Source organism: Nothobranchius furzeri, chromosome 14, assembly GCF_043380555.1.
Source record: "Nothobranchius furzeri strain GRZ-AD chromosome 14, NfurGRZ-RIMD1, whole genome shotgun sequence".
Lineage (NCBI taxonomy): Eukaryota > Metazoa > Chordata > Actinopteri > Cyprinodontiformes > Nothobranchiidae > Nothobranchius > Nothobranchius furzeri.
This window is the reverse complement of record NC_091754.1, coordinates 44,981,347-45,006,914: the sequence shown is the minus strand read 5'-3', so window position 1 is coordinate 45,006,914 and position 25,568 is coordinate 44,981,347. Positions and strand designations below refer to the sequence as shown.

General features: G+C 48.1%; 1 protein-coding gene across 5 annotated transcripts in view; it reads left to right on the top strand.

The window, feature by feature from the left end:
• LOC107380823 (microtubule-associated protein 1A) overlaps positions 1-18,790 on the top strand; it is a 102,497-nt gene extending 83,707 nt beyond the window's left edge. For all 5 annotated transcript variants that reach the window (XM_054743086.2, XM_070544141.1, XM_054743088.2 and 2 more), the window contains 3 exons: positions 578-10,778; positions 13,714-13,907; positions 13,985-18,790. In XM_054743086.2, the coding sequence (XP_054599061.1) occupies positions 578-10,778; positions 13,714-13,907; positions 13,985-14,140 (10,551 nt within the window). In that variant the 3' untranslated portion in view covers positions 14,141-18,790. The remainder of the gene's footprint in view (positions 1-577; positions 10,779-13,713; positions 13,908-13,984) is intronic.
• Positions 18,791-25,568: the final 6,778 nt, after the last annotated feature.

Genomic DNA, 25,568 nt, shown 5'->3' with positions numbered 1-25,568 from the left:
AGTCACCAAATTACAATCAGGGGCAGAAGCTCATAGGTAACTGCCCAGAGTTTCTGCTCTCAGAGTTTATTTAAACAAACAACAAAAGATAAGGCGTGAGAGGGACGGTGTGTGTGTGTGTGTGTGTGTGTGTGTGTGTGTGTGTGTGTGTGTGTGTGTGTGTGTGTGTGTGTGTGTGTGTGTGTGTGTGTGTGAAGAACAAGAATGCGTGGGTGTGTCTGAGTGTGAGAATGCTTCCAGGATTAATGATCAAGAAATAATGGAACATAAACTTTCTGTAACTCTGCTACCAAAATCAGCACAGCCGTGCTTCCTGATCTCTTCACAAGCAGTGTGGAGATGATGTACCAGTGATGTGTTTATAGTAACCAGCCACAGCTTACAGCTGGTGGCAGTGATGCTGCGTACAAATACAAGTAGAAAATTTACTACATAAAAGTAAAAGTCATCGAAGGCTGTAAGAACCAAGAGGAAATGCTCAAAGGAGAATATTTATGTCCCAACTGTTAGATCACCTCCTGAAGAGCACCACTACACAAACATCTGTGTCATGACTCCTTCTGTTGTGTGTCTGCAGGTGAGAGACCTACTAGGAACATCCGCTCCCAAGCAGCAGGCAACACTGACCGTGTCCTGCCAGGGGGAGCTGGGCTGGAGCTTTCCGGGACAGCAGCATACCCTGAGGGAGTTCTTGGAATACAAGCTAAACCCAGAGCCTGTTCTCCTCAAGATGGAGGGCATCACAGAGTTCACAGAGTACGTCTCTGAAACTGTGGACATCCCTTCTCCCTTTGACCTCCTGGAGCCTCCCACGTCTGGAGGCTTTCTGAAGCTGTCAAAGCCGTGTTGCTACATCTTCCCCAGTGGACGAGGAGACTCTGCGCTGTTTGCCGTCAACGGCTTCAACATCTTAGTGGACGGGGGATCTGAACGCAAGTCCTGCTTCTGGAAGCTAGTCCGACACTTGGACCGCATCGATTCCATTTTGCTGACACACATTGGAGCCGACAACCTTCCAGGGATCAACGGGCTTCTCCAGAGGAAGATAGCAGAACAAGAAGAGGAGCAATCCCAAGGCTCCACCAACTACAGCGACTGGACGAAGAACCTGATCTCTCCTGAGCTAGGTGTGGTTTTCTTCAACGTGCCAGAGAAGCTCCGCATGCCAGAATCGAATCTGAAAGTGAAACGCAGCATTGAAGAGGCCTCGATCACTCTGCAGCACCTCAACAAGCTGGGAATCAAACCAGAGCCTCTGTCTCGAGTGGGCAGCAGCATAGCGGAGCCGATTACCCTTTTCCAGAAGATGGGAGTGGGAAGGTTAGATATGTATGTTCTCAACCCTGTGAAGGACAGCAAAGAAATGCAGTTTCTGATGCAGAAGTGGGCTGGAAACAGCAAGGCCAGAACTGGCATTGTGCTGCCCAATGGGAAGGAAGGAGAAATATCCGTACCCTACCTGACATCAGTTACAGCCTTAGTGGTCTGGCTCCCCGCCAACCCCACAGAAAAGATAGTCAGAGTGCTGTTCCCCGGGAACGCTCCACAGAACAAGATCTTAGAGGGTCTGGACAAACTCAAGCACCTTGACTTCCTCCGCCACCCCGTAGCAACACAAAAAGACCTGTCGTCAGGAGTTCCTCCATCTGTAATCAAACAAACCAAGTTAAAGCAAAGGGCCGAGAGCAAAGAGAGCCTCAAATTCTCCCCCAAGACCACTGCAAAGGCCTCAAAGAGAGAAGCCGAAGGACAGGATGATGCATCAAACATCACAGAGACGAAGAGCGACTCGGTGAAGGAAAACGTTTCAGAGAAAAAAGACACAATGCCAGCCAAGACGATGAAATCAAAGACCGACATGCCAGAAAAGAAGAAGCTTTTAAAAGAAAAGTCATTAAAGAAACATTCCAAGGAGAGGATGTCAAAGATGGATGAGAAAAAAGACAAAGAGAAGAAAGAGATAAAGAAAGTCAAGAAAGACGATTCTGTCAAAAAAGAGAAGAAAGATGCCAAGTCCAAAGAGGACAAGAGGAAGGACGCGACCAAGCCGGAGCTGAGAAAGATGACAAAGCCTGACCTAAAGCCACTCACACCTGAGGTGAGGAAGACTTTACATAAAGCTAAGACATCAAGTAAGAGCAAAGCAGCAAAGGCCAAGCCTGCTGAAGACCAGACCCAACGCGAGCCTGCCGAGGACAAAGCAGCTGAGGTCACATCTGCGTTCTCCACAGCTAAAGACCTCTCCAAGGACTTTGAACCACTAAAGCCAGATGAGCTCTGTGCTGAGCCACGGGACAGCGTTTGTCCTGAGCCAACAGCGCACGGCCCAGTCCACGACAAGGAAACCGTTTCAGAAATCCCACCGGGAACAAAGTCTCCCAGTGAATCGGCCGCTCTGGGTGTGGGAGCTGGAACTGAAGCCAACGGTGAGAAGACACCTCAAGAGGAAGAAATGGAGGAGGCTCAGATGTTTGAGGATGAGGGAGCTGCATCTCAGGATGAGGATGAGAAAGAAGAGGTCCCAGCTGCAGAAAGGAAAGTACTGGTGAAGGAGGAAGAGGAGGAGGAAGACATGGGAATAGGTGCAGACGAAGATGAGTCAAAGTGGAAGGAGGAGGATGGGTTTGGTAGAAAACATGAGATGGAAGAAATGGAGAAGTCTGAAATTCTGTCTTCTAAGTATGTGGCTGAGCTGAAGCTCCAAATGCCTCTGATCCAGGGAGAGAAGGATGAAGAAGAGGAGGAGGGGATGGAGAAAGCTGAACTTGAAGAGGTGGAAGACTTGGACGTAATAGCAGACGAAGAGCTACACATTGCTGCTGAAGATGCAGCTGAGGACAAACCTAGGGAATGGTCTGCAGCCAAAGCTGAAGAAGAGGAGGATGAGGAGGGTTACCTACCACACATGGGCAGGGCTGCTGCTCCCATAGGATCTGGAGGTCAAGGAGCTGCTAGTGCTAGGCCTGCCACCTACATTCAGGAAGAGATGATTCCCGGCTACTCCGAGACGGAGCAAACCATCTCTGACGAGGAGATTCATGAGGAGGCGGAGGACAGGATCCCAAACCTTCAGGATGATGTTGTTGACTACGACATCTCTGTTCCCGATCACACAGGCTCTTTTGTGAACATCCATGGCATGAAGGAGATGCAAGCAGCTGCTGAGAAAAGATTCATCCCAGGAGAGCAGGAACAAGTGTCGGTTTTCACCAACATCATCACCGCTCCTCTGGCAGAAGAAGAACACATGTCTTCAGCTACATCCGTCACAGAGTATGACAAGGTTTCCTCCTTCCCTACGTCTGCTGGAGATGATCAGTCTGTGACGTCTGTGCTGGCACCTGCAGCTGAAGATGCACCTAAAGCTGCAGGTCCTCCGTGCAGCCGAGGCAACGAGCAGCTGCCCTCCACAGGAAGTCTCTCACCACCTTCTCTCGACGAGGATAAACTCTCTATGTCTCCGTCTGCTGGGCTGCAGATTGCTGTTACAGAGGAAAGGCCTATCGCTGAGGTTGCTGCTGCAGAAGAGGAGGATGAAGAACAAACTCCTAGTGTGGGCGTTTCACTGGAACATCTTCAAGGAGGCATTGCTTTGTCCAAAATCCAACCAAGCGAAGAGGCTGAAACGCTTTCAGGCGCTGGTTCTCCTGAAAAAGCTCAGCGTGACATGGAAGCCGTCCACCTCACAGTGGAAGAGGAAAGCACGGATGTCCTCGTTCTGAAAGATGCTTCCTCTGTAGTTCCTACCAGAGCGTTTGGCTCTGACTCAGTGACATCTGAGAGTGAGGAGCGTTGCTTCAGTCCAGATGACATCACAGTGAAAATGGCATCTCCTCCACACTCCGGACATTCGAGTGCAGCACATTCTCCTCTTCATCAGTCTCCACTGGAAGGCAGGGCCAAGGGTGTCCTCCCGGATGAAGTCTCCATAAGGGAGGACCCGACCAGACAGAGAGATACTGGTCTCAAGGAAGAACGTCCATCTGAAGCAGCAACTGTCAAATCTGCTGATATAAACAAAGTGGAAGAACAAGAAAAAGCAGAAGAGGAAGAGAAAGAAACAATTCCTGCTTCTTCTTCATCTCGACCTGTCCAGGTAGGGGCGGATCCCCCTCCAGCATCTCAGCCAGGCTCAGACATCACTTCTAATAAACTCTTGTCTCCAAAGAGGAAGAGTGGTTTCCTGGGCGATGAAGAGGTTTCTGCAATCAGAAGCGTCAGTGAAGAGCAGAAGGAAGAACCAGATGATGCTTTAGATCTCAAACCGATCAAGATTCAGGTAAACGTTCCGACCTCTGAGCTCACCACAGCGGAACGAAGCACTGCTGGAGACCGCCCTGCTGAGGACACTGTAGGTGGAAGCCCTGAGGATGAAGACAAAGACACGGAACAAGGAGGGACCCAGAAGACACCGCACACACAGAAAGTAGGAACGGTGACTCCTGACTCTAATGTAGCAGATGAACACAAAACCAAGGTAGCAGCACAAGGAGATCTCTCGGAGGAGATAGAAATTAAACGAGAAGATTTTACTGACAAGTCCTTCAAAGATGAGAAGAGGATGGAGGTGGAAGAGCTCGGTCCCTCTGAACATAAGACTCCAGATGAAGTCCCAGAGGGGAAGTCTGTTAAAGAAGAAGTCTGGAAAGAGGACCTGTCCATCACTGTTGGAGCCCAAGACGGGAGGGAAGAGGAATATTTAGATATCCAAGTAAAAGAAGTCAAGAAGGAAGAAACGGACGATGTGCCGGCCTCCGAGCCTGTCACAGAAGAGAGCAGGGACATCGTTGCTGCTACACAAGACGACATCAGCTGCACGCCTCAACCTTCTGAAGGAGAACAGAGACAGGGAATGAGTCAGGGTGTGATCCTGGTTGTGGAGGACGTGAAGATTTCTGCAGCCAAGATGACGACTGAACAAGAAGAGGAGAGAGTGGTGAGTGAAGACGATGTTACTGACCTGAAACCTGGCAGAGATGAAGTTACAACATACGTCCCACAGCAGGAGGACAACCAAGGTAGCGCTGCTCTTCAGGAAGAAGCCCCATCTCCTCCCACCAGAGATGCTGTGAACGCAGCTAAAGGCCTCGTGATGAAGGACGAGGCTGTGATGGTGAGTGAAGACGCTGATGTCTGTGTGGCAGAAACACTTCCCACTGCTCCAGAAGCAGCTGCGATCATTCCCACAGATGTGAAAGGAAGTGAGCATGATCCCCGCCTCCTCCCAACGCACGAGGATGTCGGTGCTGTTGATTCAAACCCCATGACAGCTCAGCATCACGGCGTGGCCCTCCAGACACACACCACCACTGCTGCTCCGTCCCTCACCGAGCAGGAGAAGGCTGCCTCAGATGGAAGCAGAGAACAAGAGCAGGGTGAGAAGATCCTCGGCTGTGAGGCTGCACCTTTTAAAACCACCATGGATGACGGCGTTTGTGAGGAGGAGGAGGAGGAGGAGGAGGAGGCTGCCTCAGATGGAAGCAGAGAACAAGAGCAGGGTGAGAAGATCCTCGGCTGTGAGGCTGCACCTTTTAAAACCACCATGGATGACGGCGTTTGTGAGGAGGAGGAGGAGGAGGAGGAGGAGGAGGAGGCTGCCTCAGATGGAAGCAGAGAACAAGAGCAGGGTGAGAAGATCCTCGGCTGTGAGGCTGCACCTTTTAAAACCACCATGGATGACGGCGTTTGTGAGGAGGAGGAGGAGGAGGAGGAGGAGGAGGAGGCTGCCTCAGATGGAAGCAGAGAACAAGAGCAGGGTGAGAAGATCCTCAGCTGTGAGGCTGCACCTTTTAAAACCACCATGGATGACGGCGTTTGTGAGGAGGAGGAGGAGGCTGCCTCAGATGGAAGCAGAGAACAAGAGCAGGGTGAGAAGATCCCCAGCTGTGAGGCTGCACCTTTTAAAACCACCACGGATGACGGCGTTTGTGAGGAACAATTGCAGCAGACTGCAGAAACTGAGACAGAAGACTTGGACCAAATAAAGTTTACCCAACACGATGATGCAAGTAAACTAAAACACTCAGAAGATCCAGATTCATCTCAGATCCGACGCCTCAAAGACCCTCAAACAGCTGAAGCCCAACGGGACCTTCATGGTGAGATCGTAACGGAGACTTGCACCAATAAAGATATTACCAAAGACACAACGTTTCTGCTGAACCAGGAGATTAAAACTCAGACGAGTGGTCAACGTTGGTCACATGAAAGCCACGGTGATGATCTCTCTGATGCTCACACAGAGACCAACTCTTTCTCAGGACTACAGCAGGGATCTGTGGTCCAACATGGCCTTTGTAAACCATCAGAACACATCCAGGAGGAGAAAAATCAAGAACATAAGATTAGGACGAGTCAGGAAGAGAAGAGGGAGATGGAGAAAGATGACACACATGTTGCTGAACTCAGCAAAGAACAGAAAATGGAGAAAGAACCAGAAAAAGACTACACCTCTGAGGCTGAAGACACCAGAGATGAAACGATAACAACGCCGGAGAATGAAAAGGAGGCTGCTCTCACAAAGGTGGACAACAAGTCCACCTACATGGATGGAGACCACACCAGACAGGAGAAGTGGGAGGAGGAGGAAGTTCAAGAGAAAGACCTGGGCAAAGACATTAAACAGCCAGCACAAGCAGGGCTGGAGCCCAAGATGGATTCCAAACACGCCTTTGGGTTTCAGTCATCAGATGCGGAGCAGGAAGACATTTGTTTGGGAAAAGCCAGCTCAAGACCTTTGTCAGTAGAATCTACTTCAGATGTTTCCACTGAAGGTTTGTCTTTAACTCAAACTCCACCAGCGGATGAGCACAGTGAAGCTGCTGCTTCTCAGCAGCCCTCAGAGGCCACAGCTACTGTCACCATGCAGGAACCATCCCTGGAAGAAGATGGCAACGAGGGACAAACAGAGGAACCCGACGAAGGTGTGAAAACAGAAACCACGACTGCCCCGCTGGCCAAGCCAGGGCCTTCCTTTGATATTTGGACATCAAAGGAAGACGAAACAGAAGCGGCATCTGCATCAGCATCAGAAGGGAGGAAAGCTGAGCTGCCAGCAGTAGCCAGCACTGAAGGTCCGTCCTGTACGGAGAATCAAACCTGGACACAGATCCGCTCAGAAAGAGCTTCCACACATGAGATCAAACTCCACGAGAAACCAGAAAAGGAAGCCGAGAGGGAGATGGAAGGAGAAAGAGAGGTGGCTTCTCCAGAATTATCACAGACATGTTCGTATTTCATGTTGGACAGAAGACCTGATGATGTTTCCCAAACCACTGCTCCCGCAAAAGCAGAAGGAAGATCACAGATGGACATCAGTGGACACCTCAGACATGAGGCTCAGGCCTTTGGTGCATCGAAGTACGATCCGTATGAAAAGCCCGTCCCTAAAGAACATGACCTGGACTCAGCAGAAGCAGGCGAACGCTCTTCAGGTCTGGATGGTACTTCTGAGTTCTTCATAGATGATAACCGAACAAGTCAAGCAGAAGATGGAAGAGGGACGTTTCTCCTGGATGATCCACACAAAGAGGAGCCTCTGTCCTTCAGCAGAGTGGACTACAGCCCAGTGTCCCTCACAGAGAGGGACAAGAGCAGCCACCACAGTCAAAGAGACCCTCCTAACGATGACGACAGAGAAAAAGGCCAAGAAGAGGAGAGTGAAAGGGAAGATGGTGCTGAGACACCATCTGTGGACACAAGCTTCTCATCCATAAACGTGCAAGACAACAAGATGTCCCAAGCTGCCGAGTCTGAGTACCTAAGTCTCAAAGAGGACAAACCTGAGAAACCAGAGAAAGACAAAGAAGATGTAAAGAAGGGAGCTGCAGGAGAAGATGATACGGTTTCTACCAGAGCAACATCCAGACCACAATCTCCCTCGCCCCAATGGAGCCACCCTGATCTCAGCGCCTTGGCTTTCCCGGGAACCTTTGGAGAACCAGAAGAAAAAGAGATGGCAGAGAAAAGACAAAGTCCCACAGTGTCACACAAAATGGAAACCTCTGATGGTTCACTGGCGGGATCTCCATGTGGTCGCCATTCACCTGCAGAGAAGGACATTCCACCCCAACTAGCATCACCGTTAGTAGGACAGGAGAGAGCTCCTGGTGCTGTTGTCACATTGGGAATGGATGAGAATCTTCTGGCATCTGAGGATGAAGAGAGCCTGGAGGACAAAAGGCTGCTGGTGGAGGGGGAGGACTTCATCGTTGACAGTGATGATGGAGAGGAAGAACACGAGGTGTCCAGTGATGTAGATGTGGAAAAGGGTGCCAGGGAACAGTCGGAGAAAGAGATGTGCAGAGATCGTGCTCCGGCAGCAGAACCAAAGCACACAAATCAATCGTCTCTGCCGCCTGCTTCAAGTTTCCCTCCAGAGGCATCAGCCTGTAAACCATCTCCTGACGACGGCTCAGCTTCTCCACTCACCGACAGAAGGCCTGGAGGAGGGGACGAGGAGGACACAGTGACAACCGGGACTGTGAGAGCAGCAGACACCCCCAAACAAGTCGAGATCATGGAAGCAGATGAGAGAGATGTGCCCCCCGAACTCACCGTGAAAACCAGGCTTCCAGAAGATGTTTGTTCTTCTCAGGCTTCCCTTTCACCAGAGCCAGACAGGCCTGTCCCAGCGGCTTATTCAGACCTGAAGTCCAGACCTACATCCAGTCCAGATCCTCCTGGACCTGCTAGCCATGCAGATATAGAAACAAGCAGATCTGGTGATCCTTCTGCTCAGTTTTATGATGAGGACAGTCAACTTCAGAGCAAAGTAGAAAAGACAGAAACACTTGTACCCTTAGATGCCTCCATACTGTCCAGGTCAGGTGAAAGTCTGGATACCACAGCAGGACATGAGGAAGCTGCCTCCGCCTCAGGGTCTACCCTGGACCCGCGCTCTGAACACAAATTGGAAGCCTTCACAGAGCTAGCTACAGAAGCACCTTTGACCACGGCGCACCTTTCGTTCACTGGCTCGTCTACAAGCTTACGCTCTGGAGGATTTCACACAGATGAGTACATGGAGGTGATGGTAAAACCTGCTGCAGAACCATCCAAACCATCATCTCCAGCCTCAGTGAACATGGCCAAGCAGCTCGAGGACCCAGAGCTGAGCTCTGAGGTTCAGACACCCCCTCTGAGCAGCCGGTCCCCTGTGCACGTCTCAGAAAGTTCAGTCCCACCAGACGTTCGCTTTGATGTTTCTCCTCTCCAAAGGGCTGACAGGTTCCTGAACGATGAGCCTGAAACACTGGCAGTGGAGGACAGCACACTGCCATGTCGTGTGGAATGTCAAACATTCAACGTGCCTGACGTGAAAAAGACCTTCTCACCAACAAGTGACTCCTCCTCACTGCAGAGTAGATTTCACGGGTCAGTCTGCTCGGCTCAGGCTGAGGAGATGACAGCCTCGCTCAGCGAGAGTGGAGCCAGCAGAACCTCGTGTGCCATAACTGGTTTAGTCACGTTTACAGAGGAGCGCAACAGTGCTGCTGCGACTGTGGCAGAAGATCCCGGTGAGACCGAGATGTTTAAAGGCGCTGGAGCCAAACAGAAGCCAGAGGAGGACACCTGCCAAGGCCCCACAAAGGATGCAAAGGAAACAGCTGATCCAAAGCTGGACGACGAAGGAGGTGAAGAAGGGCTGGACAAGTCAGAGGAAATATCACACCGATTAGAGCTGAAGAGAAACAGCAGCTTGTCTGACTGGGAGCTTCTACAGAAGCCTGATGACTACCCAAGCACACCTCCACCTGATGATGATGATGATGATGATGATGATGATGATGATGATAAGGAAGCAGCTGAGTGGATGGACAGGGCCCAAGGTATGTCCATGTTCTCTTCTAAAGAGGCTCACCACACAGAAGTATCCCACAAAGGAGATGACAAGACCGATCGTCCCTCGGAGCTGAACCCTGGAGCCACCTCCTCAGCTTCTTCTCCGTGCTACTCATCATGTGAGTCTAAGCATCAGAAAGGAGAGCTCTCTCCATCCTTCATCAACCCCAGTCCCCATCACCTCTCCAGTGATGAGGGTGAAGAAGATGACCACGGTGGCCACTCTCAGGATGGGGACGAGGATGACCAGGAGCAACATTCTGTGAAAAGAAGGTCCCACAAGCCAAGGAGCCACCTCACTCAGAGTCACCATGGAGAGGCTGGACAACACCAGCTACCTGGTTCCATGTCATCAGGTTTGGCTGCCACATTAGCTGGAGAGGAAACACCTCCAACGTCAGCAAGTGAGTCATTACCTTCTCAGTCTGACTCTGATGTCCCTCCTGGAACTGAAGAATGTCCATCCATTACTGCAGAAGGAAATCTGGATTCAGATGAAGATGCTGAGCATCTGCCTGTTGACAAATCAGCCTCTGAAGCTGCAGCGGGTCACCACCCACCGTCATCTCAGAAAAGCAACGATCCCCTCCCTACGCCCATGAAAGACCCTCTGCCCCATCCTTCTCATCCAGACGTCTGCATGGTCGACCCAGAAGCATGTATGAATGGTCACAGTGGCCCAGAGAGACTCCTGAAAAAGAAGGGCCTCAGAAAGGGCAAGCCCAAGTCCGCCTCGCCGGCCCGTAGAGAGGAAGTGAGGAAGAGGTCTTCTACCCCAGCAAAGCAGACGAAGGACTCCACCTCCTCTCGATCAGCCTCCCTTCGGGGTAAGGACACAGACCCGGCCTTCAGGCTGATCAAAATGTCTGACACTCAAGGTTCAAAGTCTGAGCTCCTCAACCCTGGGAAGGTCAATGGCATCAAAAGCAGTTCAGGTTTGTCACTTTCTCTTCTTGGATTAATTAGAACTGGTTTTAACAACACAAATCAGATTATTTTCTCAGCTGGGCTGAAAGTCTAACTCCCACCAGGACTGAATTAGCCGTAGGTCACAGGAGACAAACTCAGGCTCTATCTTTATTTAACCCACGAGATCAAATATATATTAAAACTGGCAACAAAGGCTACAAATCCCATGGTGCTTTCTGTTTACACTCATTAGCATCCATGCTACTAGCATCAGTGTCTGCAGCATTACCTCCTCTGCTTCGGACAAACTGAGAACTCTCCTCTGAAGCCTGAGTCACGCTTCTCCGTCAGCTCCAAACGGAAGACACGCACGCACGGAGATGTTTTGCCCTCATACTTCTCCGTCTCCTGGGGAGTGTTGCAAAGCAATTCCCCACCAGGACAACAGAAGACGTAGCGCTGTTCTGTGGTTTCCTGTCATGTATCCAGTCCAAGATGGTGTGTTAATATCGTGTTTTTTTATATATAAGAGACTTTTTAACAGACAAATTTGTCTCTCATTCTCCTCCACCTCTTTATGCGCTCACCACCTCTAAACCCACGTTTCCCGTCATTTCCGTCCACAAATAAAACGCTTGCTGCGTATCTTTTCACTCCTCCAGTCACGGGAGGATTAAACGTTCATGTTTTTAGAGTTTTTCGCAAGGTTTTCTTCAAGCTTCTCCGTGTCTGCCGCTAGTTATCCTCGGCTCTCTTTGTTTTTGAGGGCACAGAGGTGGCGGTGTAGACGACAGCGGTGCCCTGACCAATCACAAGCTTGCGTTCTCCGTCTCCACGGACGGATTTTGAGAAAAGAGAGCTTGACTCCTTGCGGGGGCTCTAAAGCTCCAAGTTGCAGACGAATCTTCCTGTGAATGAGGAAAAATGAAGGTGTAATATTAATTTATGCAGCTCTAACTATGGCAGAGCTGAGGCAAACCAGGCGTTCTTCATCAAAGGGCTTGTCTGTGGACTGAGAGTCCCGGATGAACAATAGGTTTGAAAGTCAGGGTCCTTTTCCGTTGATCAGAATGGTTTCAGGCTTACGTTGATAAGTATCTTGAAGTTCAGGTCCGGAGCGTAGTAAAGTAGTTTGGAACATGAAGCGCAAAGTTCAACTTCTCAATAGGAAGACACCAGGGTCCTTCCATGGCGTGTCGAAGGCCATTGTCCAATTGTCAGGGAGCTGATTTTGTCCCCGAAAGGTCCTACAGGTCCTTCACCGTGAAACCAGTCTGGAGATTTGAGTGCAGGTGCTTGAAGTAGTTATCCTTTTCCAGCGTCTCTTCTTCGCTGTGTCCTGTTGTAGATGCGTCCAGGGGGTCGTCAGCCGAGGTGGATGCAGGTTACGTTGTTATGTAGGTGCACGGTCAGGGAGGAGCCCCAATCCGTCGTTCAGTTCCAGTTCTATTACCCCCTCAAATGCTGCTGTCTCAGTTGTTGCATCAGGTGCTGAGAGGCGGCCCAAGTGCAGGGCCATGAGTGCGACCACCAACATCAACAATGTGGTGAACCCAGCAAGCTCGAAGCAGATCCTTATCTTATCTTATCTTATCTTATCTTATCTTATCTTATCTTATCTTATCTTATCTTATCTTATCTTATCTTATCTTATCTTATCTTCACCGGGTTTGAGAGACGGCACCCTAGTGGTGGCCCACCCCTTTGTAGCCAGAATTCGTTGCCGCGCTAAAGCGGTTGGTTGTCGTTGATGAGCTTGCAGTGGGATAGATGAATCCAAGATGGCCTCTCTGCAATCTTCACAGCAGTGGGAGAAATGAGGAGTACTCTGAATGGACCTCTGGCTGCCCCATCTAGTTCGCTTCAGCACCTTTATCAGAACCCAATTTCCTGGTTTCACAACTTGTGGCGAAAAAGCACAAGAAAATTCTGGGAGATCACTGTTGGTTTTGAATTGTTTTCAGCAACAATCATCTAATATTTAAGGTAATTCCATCCAGGCAGTGTAGTAATGTGAGCAAATCATTATCAGCCTTCCCTCCTCTTGAGGCATGAGGCAACTCATGGCTCACCAGAAATAAACATCAACAAAAAGGGTCAGATACCGGCAAGCATTGCGCCAACCCGACTTTAAAATTGGACCTCACATAACGTGTGAAAAAACACCCATCCCAAGGAGCGTGCACTTACTAGTACACGTCAGCAAGGGGCAGAGTCGTGCAACACAGTGTGCATAAAACAACCTAAAATAAACCAACAACAACAAAAAAAAACCTAATCCGTGTAAAGAAAATAGAAAAAAAAAACACAAAAAGTGACTTACATCACCTAGGAGTAACAGGAGAAATTGTAGCAAAAACTGTAATCCAATGAAATCAAAAAGAATAAACCCATCTGGGAAAAGGGTAAAAAATAAATATATCATAGACTCTATGTGTTTGCTCTCATTGTATGTTTTTCTGATACGGCCTCGCCGTTTAACCCAGACACAGAGGAACGTAAAATTCGGTGTCAAAGCATTTAAAAGTTCCCAAGCTGGGAATACATGAAGAATTAAACCAATTAAAACTTTTTAAATGTAAATTCCCTACAGCAGCTTTAATCTGCTGTCTCATTTAATTTTACTTCCAGACTGTTTCTCCCCTCGTTCTGATCACAAAGCCCGCTAATCGGAGATCTGAACAAGTTCCTACATTGGACAGACGCCAGGAGGTTCAGTTAATGACAACCAATATTTTAGAGTGTTCAAAATGCAGTTTTGAATTCAACAGGTACTGCACACGAGATTATAATTACCCGGGTACAATTGTCATCCTCTGAACTCCCTTGTCTTGGTTTTAAACGTCAGAAACAAAGATTTTAAACACAAAAATAAGGAGATAAAATGCAGTTTGACAATAGTCATTAGTTTTAGTTGGTCTGGGATTACTATTTTGACCAAAATATACACTCTTCCTCCAGGACCTCCTGTGTTTGTTGACCTGGCCTATGTGCCCAACCACTGCAGTGCCAAGAACGTGGACCAGGAATTCTTCAAGAGAGTGAGAGCTGCTTACTACGTGGTGAGCGGGAATGACCCTGGCAGCGGGGAGCCGAGCCGTGGGGTTCTGGATGCTCTGCTGGAGGGAAAAGCTCAGTGGGGCTCCAACCTGCAGGTATGTTTATTCATGATATTCTCACTGCACCACGACAAAATACTTCTCTCCTTTCTTCTCTTTGTGATTGAAATCAGGTGACGGTGATACCAACTCATGACACAGAGGTGACCCGGGAGTGGTACCAGCAGACCCACGTGAGGCAGCACGACCTGAACATCATGGTTCTGGCCTCCAGCAGCACTGTCGTCATGCAGGACGAGTCTTTCCCTGCTTGTAAAATAGAGTTCTGAGCTTTGGGAGCACAGCTGTGCTTACCCCGTCACCACCAACCGTTCATTCTCCCATCTGAAGGTGGAGCAAAGCCAGCAGCACTCGTGGGAGCCGCTGCAGCCCTCCTCATGCTACATCCCGTCACCTGAAATCAACATGGTTGCTGCTTTGTCATAGTGAGCTTTTCATGCAAATACCTTAACTTCATGTTTGTTTGCAGCTCTGAGCTCACAGCTTATGATAATAGTAATACAATTTATGTATAATGCACTTTACATTACAGAGGTAGGGTTAGGGTAGGGTCTCAAAGTGCTACAAGGTATGAGGTAAAAACAGTCCTCAGAGTAATAAAGCCCATCTTTACAGTGAATAAGCAACTATAGGTGAAAACAACACAATGCAATCTCAACATGCTATCAAGTACGGAATTAGAACAGTCCCCAAGAATAGATGCAATCAATCTAAGAAGTTGTTACAGTAAATACAAACTATAGGTGAAAACAACACAATACAGTAAAACGCACAGTAGGTCATAAAAAGAGGCCGTAGAAAGCCTTATTAAACAAAAAGGTCTTGAGTCGTTTTTTGAAAACCTCCACAGATTGTGGAGCCCTCAGAGACTCTGGAAGAGAACTCCAAAACCGAGGAGCCACTGCTGTGAAGGACCTGTCTCCCAGAGTGGAGAGTTTAGTCCGTGGTTGGTGCAGGCGGTGTGAAGAGGTGGTAGATCGGAGGTTTCTTGTGGCAGTGTCTGGGGTGAGAAGTTTGCTCAGACAGGCATGGGCAGTTCCATGGATGCACTGGTGGGTGAGAAGGCCAATTTTATACTGAATTCGATATTGGATGGGCAGCCAATGGAGTAATCTCAGGACAGGGTGATATGATCATATTTGCGCCTCCTCGTCAGGACCTGTGCAGCAGGGTTCTGGATGTACCGGAGCTTCTGCAGGCTGTTGCCAGGGGTCCCAACAAGGAGGCATGGACCAACTTCTCTGCTTGTTTATCTAAAGCTGGTTTAATCCTGATAGAAAATCGGACCAGTATGACTCAAACCACAACTCTGCTGTAACAAACCACTCTGGCTGCACATTTTTTAAAAGCATTTATTCCCCAAGTAAAGCTTTTCGTTTTTATCAGTGTCCAACAAAACCTTCCTTTGCTGACTTCTCCCGATGTTTCCATGATCTTGATGATGACACCAACTGATGTTTGTGGTAAGCTTTGAGGGCCTGGCTTTTGCAGCGTCTCTGATGCACGATACTTGCACCGGCACTGTGAAGGGTTAATCCTCTCTAGGTGGCCCCATTGAAATTCTTTACTCTCTGTTCTTGATTGAGTTCAGTAGGTGAAGAAACAACGTTTAGTTGTTTTTGCTGAGTAGTTTCATGTTGGTGTGTTGGTTCCACCAGCCCACTGTCACATCACTTCTATATTAATGCAGAGGGCGTGGTAAAGAGAAGAAACCCTTTGTGATGCCGTCATCCTAAGTTGGTGTTTTTGGTTGTGTGTGCGATGAAGTTCATCACTGTCAACATCACACAGCGATGGAGCAAACCTTAGACAACATGTAGCAAACTAGGCTTATACAGGAGGCTGCCCGTGCGCTACGTGCCTTCAGCATGTCCAAAGACATGAGGGTCACTCTAACTAGAGTGACAACAAATGGTTCAGCCAGGTCACAGGTGGACCTAAGCTGGAATGCTGTTTCTGCACATACTACACTCGGCCAATAAGCAAGTCTGTGAGCGGATTGTTGCACCAAATACAAATGCACTTTTTCTGAGGCGAGAAGGAGAGTTTACACGTTTGTAGTCGAGGAAACAGAAAATATGCATGACGTTCTTCTAAAAGGAACAAAGTTTGATGTTAAACCGGGAAAAAGGCTCATCGACTGAGCATGAATGTTTTTATATCAGCGGTCCTGATGCTGCTCAACCATAGGAGTCATTTTGAGGTAGGTGTGTATTCAGTATAATACACACACATGGTTGTGTTGGCTTGTTTCTGCAGGCAGTGGGGTGTGTTTGTACACGGTGGAAAAGCTTTGAAATTGCATTAGTTGAATATGCAAGTTTCCTCCTGACACAGTGATTCAGCAGATCTGCTTTTATCCTGATTTCTTTCATCTTATTTATTTTCTACCATCTTTGTTCTTTTTATTGTTTTTCCCACTGATTTGTCTTGAGTTGTGATTTAACCCTCCCGCTGTCCTATCTAAGGATGCTCTCTCCTCACCCCTGCCACGTGGACCTCAGTGGATAAACCCTCACCCCTGCTCACCGGATAGGACAGCGGTTGGGTTAGAGCTAAGGGCTCAGCTGTGCTACCAGAGGATAATGACCCCTTTAGCAGCTACAGCTATACTGCTAGCACAGAGCTCTTTATATCAGCGCTAATCAGCTCAATCCTTTCTAATCCAAGCAAGTAGAGGCCAGCGTGGCTCACGCGTCCACAGGCAGACCCTGTTAATCAATGCTAGATAAATGAGAAGGAAAGGAAAGTATTTTGCCCCATGCCTACGAAGACTACAAAGATTTAAAGGTGCAGTATGTAAGATTATAGTGAGAATTTTACGGTGAGAAAATCTCAAAAGTCAGTCATGTTGGAGGGAAGGTTCTCCTGCAACATGTTTCAGATCAGCCGGCTGCTGGACTGTCAGCTTCCCTCCTCCTGAAACAAAGGAAGGAAGGCCGTAACGACGGTGTACCATCAGTGTTTTGGGGGGGGTCGGCTGTGAGCTAACACTGCAGCGCCGAACATTGTAATTTGTCAACAGCCGGCAAAAAGCTCCAGAGTAGTTTAAAGTGGTTGCAGTAACTACCTCTCACGACAGAGTGTTATTTGTTTCATTTCTACATAATGCACCTTTAAATAGAGACCAGCAGCTGCTTGATTAGAGGTGTGTAGCTGGCCCTGTTTAGGTAAAATGATCAGCGTTTGTGTTACCATGGCAACGCCAGAAGTCCACTTCAGCTCGTTTCTCCACATATTTAATTCAAGTTTTCCTCATTAATGTGTCATTTTCATGTTCAGTTCCAGAGTCTGGATGTTTAGAGACTGAAGGACTTTATTTTCTACTGAGCAGCTGTGAGTTTTAGGAATAAACATTTGTGGTGGTCACATGACCCTAAAGTTAACGCCGTAAACCGTTTGTCATCAGAACACACTTAGCTTTCATATTACACACCAAGGAAACGTCAACTATGTCATTTAATACAAATATGTGTGACTCGTGCGACCAGAGTACATATACGGTCACATGAATGAAGTGCTATGGTAGCAGCTGTAAGCTAGTTTAACACAAAGAGGACAGCATGGTAATGATAGCAATGTTCGGGTGTTAAAACAAACTTTGTTTAACAAAAGGGTGCAGAAAGACAACAAGTTTACGCTAGTGATGGGTCCAGCTACACTCACGCGTCGGCACGTGTATCATTAGGAAGTAGTCACGTGACCGATGTAGCAGCTGTTTGGCTGGTCCGTGTTTAAACGGAGGAGCGTCTCTGTCTGGCAACGGGATGAGTTATTCCACTGATACACAATGAGCCAGAGAGGAAACCCATTGTGGATTTTATTTGTTTTATTTCCTCGTTTCATCTTGTTTTCTGCTCGATCCATCAGAATTAGGATTTTAAATGATTTTTACATCTTTGATTTTTTTTCTGCAGGTTTTATGTCACATTTGTTCAACTGAACCGTCATACATGAAAGAATGTCGTCAATGTTGAGACATTACAGGGAAAATGCACGTTTGTCAGAGCGGGGTTGGGGATCAGACCCGCCCACATTGGGTAGGCGGCACAGCGGGACTTGATGTCAGCAGAGATGTTTATGATGGAGCAGGTGTCAGTAGACCAACAGAATCGATGCAGTTTGGGTTATGTGCCGAAAGGCTTCACGAGGCCTCGTCTACCATTCACTAGTTAACAAAGGGCCAGCCCGGAGGAAACGAATAACAAGTGCTACTAAGTCTCTGAATTCATCTAGTTACTTCTAGTTATCACCTCAGTTTGCTAAAACCTGTAAGAAAAAAAGCTTTAATTTCCAAAAAGGTTCAAACAGAGATGAGCTGTTACGTAAAACTAGAGCCGGGGAGACGACAGGGCAGAGAGCGCCCTCTGGAGCGCAGGAGTGGTTGGGCTGGGTGAAGCTGGAGGAGTGATGGTGAGGGTGGAGCCAAGTGCTGGTCTCCTCTCCTCACATACGCCTTACGAACACCATCAGTCACAGCTGACAGACATTAACAAAGAGATGACCAACAACTTCTGAAACTACTGAACACTGACAAGTTAGAAAAGAATAAATAAAAGTGCATCTTTCAGTTACCTGCATTAGAGGTGATCAGCCTAATCCGTTCATCTAATCTTTCTGCATGTGATTTATTTAGTTATAATCCTGAATGTAACTGTTTAGTATGGAAATAAGAATACTATTAAAGCTACCGTGCTAGTTTAAAGAGGTATATTTGAATATGCATATTGTCTTACCTTGTACTGACATGAACTACAGCATCGGGCTCTGCTTTCCTGTTCACCATCTAACATGTTGTTCTGTTTGATTCTCTAACTAGGTTTTTTTCTTCTGCTGCTCAGAACACGATATCTGAGTCGAATTAGAACTGTTGTGAAAAGGAACTAGCCTGGTGATCAATAAAGCTATATTCAAACGCGTCTGACTTTTTACACACTGCTGACTGGTCTCAGTTTCAATTCCCAGGCGTGGATCTTCACTAGTCTCTTGATTCGTTATTTCAATGCTTCGCCATTATTTCATTTAAACTTGTTTTCACTGATAAACAGAAGATGTCTGACACAACATGCCATCCTCCCAAAAGAATCACAACAGCCCTCAGGACACTATAATAGTGCGAGACAGTTTAAACATTTAAGAAGATTTAACAAAGTGAAACAACATCGTCCTCATTCAACATCTCAGGCTGTTGGAAAAAGCTGCTCTGCAGATGCTAACAAAATCCTAAAAAGTACTGAAAACCTACAGGACACATCCAATTAGTCTTAAACTGAGCTTAAATAGATCCATCTGTTAGCTTTTAGTGTCTTTGTGCAGCTTTAAAATTAAATCTTGTGTTTGAATCGATCTCATTTCAGAAATGTTGGAGCATGAACCATGTTCTGTTAAATGCAGGAAATACTAAAACATGAAAGAAAAACCATAAACTTCCAATAATATTTGAGATGTTTGTTTTGTTTTAAACAATGTGAGGAAAGTGAAGAAGAAAACGAGGTTCTCAGTGGACACTGGGAAAGGCAGGAATGGTGGGAATATCTGACTGAGGAGAAAGCAGCGATGAAGAACCTGCCAAAGGTCCGACCAGAGCCTGAACAGGTCACTTTAAAGGGGACCACTGAGCAAAGGTGTGACCAAGTCACTGCTCTGCAAGTCACAAGTAAGTCACAAGTCTTTCAAGTCAAGTCCAAGTCAAAGACAACCAAGTCGAGTCCAAAGTCAATTGTGGAAGTCCAAGTCAAGTCCAAGTCCTTTGAAGTTTCAAGTCATCATCATGTCATCTTCCTGTGCACAGATTATTAAGGATGCTTGTTTCAGCTGTGAGATTAGACAAGATCAATCACGGAAACTTTCAGAGAATCCACAAATAGAGGCTTTCAAACGGTTTTGTTACTGACAGATTTTTGTGAGTTTGGAAAAGAAACAGATGAGACTGCATGGCCGACAATTTCGTTTTTCGTTGGACAATATTAGAACATGTTAGTGATGTCTGAGGTGTTTTTACAAACACTGTATAATTAACACTCCTGGACAGGGTAGGAATTACACAAAGGCTTCTGGGGAAACCCAGTGATGGGGGAGGGGGTGTTCCGTTTTGCCTTGGCCCAAAATGCCTTGAGACGGCCCTGGGTGTGTGGCTGAGTTTTGAAGGTGATCTGAATTAATTGCTCCCACTTGCCTCTCGTTTTCCAATCACCCAAGCTCCCAACCCTCTTGTATTTAAACCCCTCCAGTTCTGTCTCTTGTTGGCTCATTGTTCCCATGTCCTGCGTGCGTTTGTTATTAAAACCTTTTACGTTACCCAGTCTGTCTACCTGCCTGATTCCTCCCCAGCGTGTGGATCCTCACCTCCGTTCCACTCACCGGCACACATAGAAAGGAAAAAGGGTACTCCAAACAAAGAACAATAGCGTAGGCTAAATAGGAAAAGCTCTTATTAAAAACCTGAGATTCTAGAAGATCCGAGGAGAAATACAGAGTGTTAACACACTTCTCTGCCACCAACAGTTTCCAACAACCAACCAACCCCGATCAGACCCAGCCAGGGGCGGATTTAGGACTGAAGAAGATCCGGGGCTTAACACACACGCGCGCGCACACACACGCACGCGCACACACACGCATGCGCGCACACACGTGACACGCACTAGTCAACATCATATATATTTGTCTTGTACCACATAATGTTTAATCTGAAGCTACATATTCAGCATATTCAGGGCAGAGTATTGTTCCTGTTAGTGTTTAGTGTGAGATGATAGTGAATATTCCCTTTCTTTCTCCAACAACTTTACCTGATAGTAAGCTAACTTTAGGCAAACCAGCAGCACAACAAATATTTTCAAATAAGACTCACAAACCTGAGTCAACACCAGTCTCATCAGAGCTGGGGTTCTGTCGTTGTACTTTTGGTCTAAAAAAACGTCCTTATATCCATCTTCACTCATGCGTTTCAGACAGACTGCATAAGCCAGCTGCTGAAGGGCTTCTCTTCAGTCTCAGGTAAACTGTATACTGACTAAGTAGCCTAGTGGTAGAGTGTCTGCCCTGAGATCGGGAGATCAGGGGTTCGACTCCTGGTCGGGTCATACCAAAGATTTTGAGAAAAATGGGACCCAATGCCTCCCTGCTTGACACTCAGCATTGGATTGGGGTTGGATTGGGGGGTTAAACCACCAAATAGTTCCCGAGCGCGGCGTGTCTGCAACTCAGGGGATGGGTCAAAATCGGAGAATAAATTTCACCACACACCTGTGTGTGTGACGACTAAATGGGACTTTACAAACGACTGCCAGCTGCGCCCTCTCTGTGTGACTTTGGTACTGCATGTTACTTCCGCGATTTAGATCCGGGGCTTCAGCCCAAGTAGCCGGGCCTAACGCCGCCCCTGGACCCAGCCAAAACATTTTATTTCACCCCTCCCACCATCATGCATTACAATATTTTTTTTCATTCTTCCGGGCTGTTTCTTGTTTTATTACAGTCTCGAATCAAAGGCCAACTTTTTTAACACCTGTTGAAAGGAAAAGAACATCTTTATTTTTGTGTCTTCTCGCATCTCTTGCACACCCATTCTTCTGCAGTGTGACTTTTTGTGGTTTCCTTTTCCCATCTTCTTTTCCTGTTCTTCACACATGCAGTCCTTTTAAGACCTCATGCTCTGGTTTCTGAGAAGTCAGCATTCACACTTCTGGCATCTTGGTTCCGTTGAACCCAGTCAGCTTGTTCCACAGAACTGAGTGCAGAGAGGGGGGCCAGTGGAGGCAGGGCAGAAGCCCTCACACACACCCAGAGTCAGGGGCGGAAGTGCAGAATCACACAGAAACAGAGAGGAGCTGAGCTGAAGTGCAGAGAGTGGGGGCTGCAGATCAGAGGTTTACACACAGAGAGGAGAAACCAGCCCAGGGCCGAGTCATGTTGTCAATGGGCCTGTTCTGGGTCACCTCAACAAATTCATTTGGCTTTCAGTGTAATGTGAAGAAGGCAGCACAAGGTAATCTATTGCCGATCGTTTCATCAATGGGTAAAGTCTCCACTGTGAATGAAATGTGTGACTTTTTAAACTATATGGGTCACAACCTAAAAAAAGATGTATTTTTTGGTGATATCGCATCTATGCCAACTCATTTAAAGCCTTAATAAAATCGCTTTCATCCATCATGCTGTGCTACATCTCTGTTTTGTTGCGGAGTAAAACACTTCCTGTCTCTCCTTTGAATTTCACGTGGCTGCAAACGTCACATGAATCACGTGAGTGAAACCCAGCAACGGAGACTGGAGGTGGAGCTCCTTTCCTCCCTTGTGAAAGCAGAGGCTGTCAATCAAACAAGGAGGCAGGACACAAAAATAATCAATGATGAACAAGAGTCTGCTTCTCGACCTGCAGAAAAGGGACACAACAATACAACAGGAGCAAGCCATCACTGCATCAACTTGATGAAGAAATATAAAATCAACATTGTTTTACTGAACAATCACACAATATTAGATCACAGTGCATTTAGTGCCAACCACAGCCTTAAGACGTGTTGAACGTGCCCAAGTCCATACTTATGAGAGCTCCATGTGAGCACCTGTGTGTGTACACACACTTGTATATGTAAGTTTTTTCTATAGGAGCATCCAATAGAGAGTGTAAGGGGCCACAGATCTGCCCCCAAAGATGTGTAGGAGATGGAGGGTGCTCCAAGTCCCAGAGATCCAGGAGCTGCCCCAGAGCATAGGGACCCCAATGAGGCTGCGACCAGAAGAGCCCCTGCCCCCCTCGAGAGGCACAGAGGATTGCCCAGGGGGGCCACAACCAGCAGCCAGCAGAGTCCCGGGAGATATCAGCGGCAAGCCCACAGGCAGCCTCCCACCCCCTAGCCGGCCGAGCCCGGGACCCAGCGACCCGGGACCCAGCCCCCCCCCCCCCCCCCCCCCCCCATCGCCAGAGACTCAGCAGAGCCCAGGGACCCAGATTCCACCAGGCAGCCACCGGCATTAATCAGGCAGACGCCATAATCTTAAACCCCCCGACCCGGGAGCCACCAACACTCAGGCAGACCAAGACACCGCACTCCACACCAGGTGTGGCAGGGGGAGGGGAAACGAAGATGTATAGCATCAAAAGAAGTCCCAAGAGAAGGGAGGAGTCAAAGGCTCCCCCGGACATATACAGTCATACACTGACACAGTCACACTATGCCTCCATCATGCTCACACATACACATACAACCAAAGACTTACAAAAATGCACGCCGGACACCCACTCATGCTCCCCATACAAACCCTATTTAGTCTGGTCCCGGTACTGCTGCACATGGGGTACAACAATTACTGGTTCCCAGAAATTGGCCCTTTCTGCTGGGGTGCTGATTGGCAGGCTCCCCTGCCCTACACTGAGCAAAGCAACCCACCACCCCAGACCCCAACCAGACGGCCAGATCGCCCTCCAGCCCCGGGAAGCCAAGCGACATCAGAGGTGTGCTAAGACCCCTAGTCTCCCTCCGCCTGCTCCAAAATAGTGTTAGTGCATGATGATGAGGTGTATTCCATGGCTGTGGTGAGCAGCCAGTGCGGGCATCGTCTGGCCTATGCCAGCTGATGCCACCACACCACCCCACTTGCACCCACAGCCCTCAGTGTCTAAGTGTAGCTTAAAATTGGAAGGGCACCGGCACTCAGGATGAGGCTGAAAAATCCCCCTGCCAAATGCTGTTGAATGTGTTCACTCCCAAGGCCCTAAGTGTGTGTTTGCGTGGAATGTCGTTGGTGGAAGTGTTTAAGGTGCAAATAAAATTGGGGGGCAGGTTGCCACAGGAATGCGGAAATGGGGTCCATACCCGCACCCCCTGACTTGTCCACCCCTCAAGGTCCTATGTCCATGATTGTGTGATGATGTGAGGGAGCAGGAGGAGAAAAATGTGTGGGGATGGGGAGGAATGGCTGGTTGGGCTTAAGCCCTCCAGGGAGCCAACTCCCCCACTGGCCCCAATAGGCACCTTTGTTGGCAAAATGCCACCTAGGGCATGGAGACCCCAGCCCATCTTGCCAGGGCTCAAAGCAGCAGCATCACAGAGCCTCACGGAGTCCAAGGGCTCCAACCCAGCCCCACCCCAGCAGAATATCTACTCCCATCCCTGCATTTGCACAACTTCCAGAATATATAAGACATAGGACATCCAGGTAAGGTTGGGTCCTCCCCGTCCTGGACATCCCCCTCCCCTGTAATGGGACAGTAGAGGAGCCAAGGTCTACCCGAGGCCCCTGAGCCCAGGCCAGGCACTGCCGCATGTTCCTGCTTCTTTCCCGGCAGCATACATGTCAGGACCCGACCCCCAAGGCCCCGCCCAGATACCCACACGGGGCCGGCTACCCCCACACCCCGAGCCCCCAGGCCCCCACCCAGGCCCGCTCAGGGGCAATGCAGCTGCCAGGCAGCGACCCATGGCCACGGCCAAGACCCCCAAGGGGCCTCACTCACAACCGCCAGTGGTCCACCCCCTGAGGCAACCCAAGCACCTCCAGAGGGGGGCAGCAGCCCCCCAGTCCCAGATACCCCCAGTGAACCCACCTCCAGGGAATGTCCGGATACCCCAAATTCAGACCCTCCACCCCATCTCCTACATCATCCCGCAGGACAATATCAATGACCCCCCATCATCACTATGTGATGGAACCGATCAAAGCAGCCCAGAGAGACTGATTTGAAGTGGAAGCAGAGGTTGTATCAAGCGTAATATGATCTAACAAAAGATTTCTATACTGGTTAATGCAAAGAGTATCTCTATTTTTCCAATCCACAAGGATACTTTTCTTAGCGGTGCACATGGCAGTCAGAACCACGTGAACCAAAGATGTTTCAATCGGGACATCGTCCAGGTTTCCCAGTAAACAAAGAGAGGGGGAAGTTGGGATATGACATTTCAGACACTTTGACAGGTCTTCACATACTCTACCCCAAAATTCCTGGACAGGTGGACAGGACCACAGTGCGTGGATGTAATTGTCAGGAATGTTTTTTGTACAGTGTGTACAGGTGTCAGACGACACAAACCCCATCCTGAACATCCGATGACCTGTATACTGTACTCTGTGTAGAATTTTGTACTGAATTAATTGTAAATTGGGGTGTCTGATCATTTTAAAAGTTTTTAAACAAGTTTGGGACCAGAACTTCTGGTCAAAGCTGACTTATAGATCCACCTCCCATTGTTCAATAGGGATTGCTATTCTATCGTCTGTTTTGGACAGTGTCTTATATACTTTAGACCAGGGATTCCCTAAGTGTGGTGCGCGCATGAAAAGTGTAATGGCTGCCGAGCTCAGAGAAGTCTGTCATATGTCACCATTAGCGTAGCCAGAAACTCATTTGTGAATGGGCCTAAGAAAAAGTAAGTGGGCCCAAGAAATGTAATTGAAAACAAGTATATTTTGCGTGTGTGTGTGTCCTCGGCATGTGCCCTAGCTTCATAATAACAATGCGCCGAGCTTCAGCGCTCTGGCCTGTGCACGCCAACATGTTCCGTATTTGATCATTTTTAACGGTGTTGGAGAAATTTGAAGGTGGTGAGTCATTCTGACAGATTGTAATTGACACCCTGTCTCATGCAGGTGTTCTGACATTGTAAACCTCACACACAGAACATTGTGGTTGTAACAAAATAAATCAAGAAATGATTCCCATCTGAGCATTTTAGCATTATTATATTAATATAC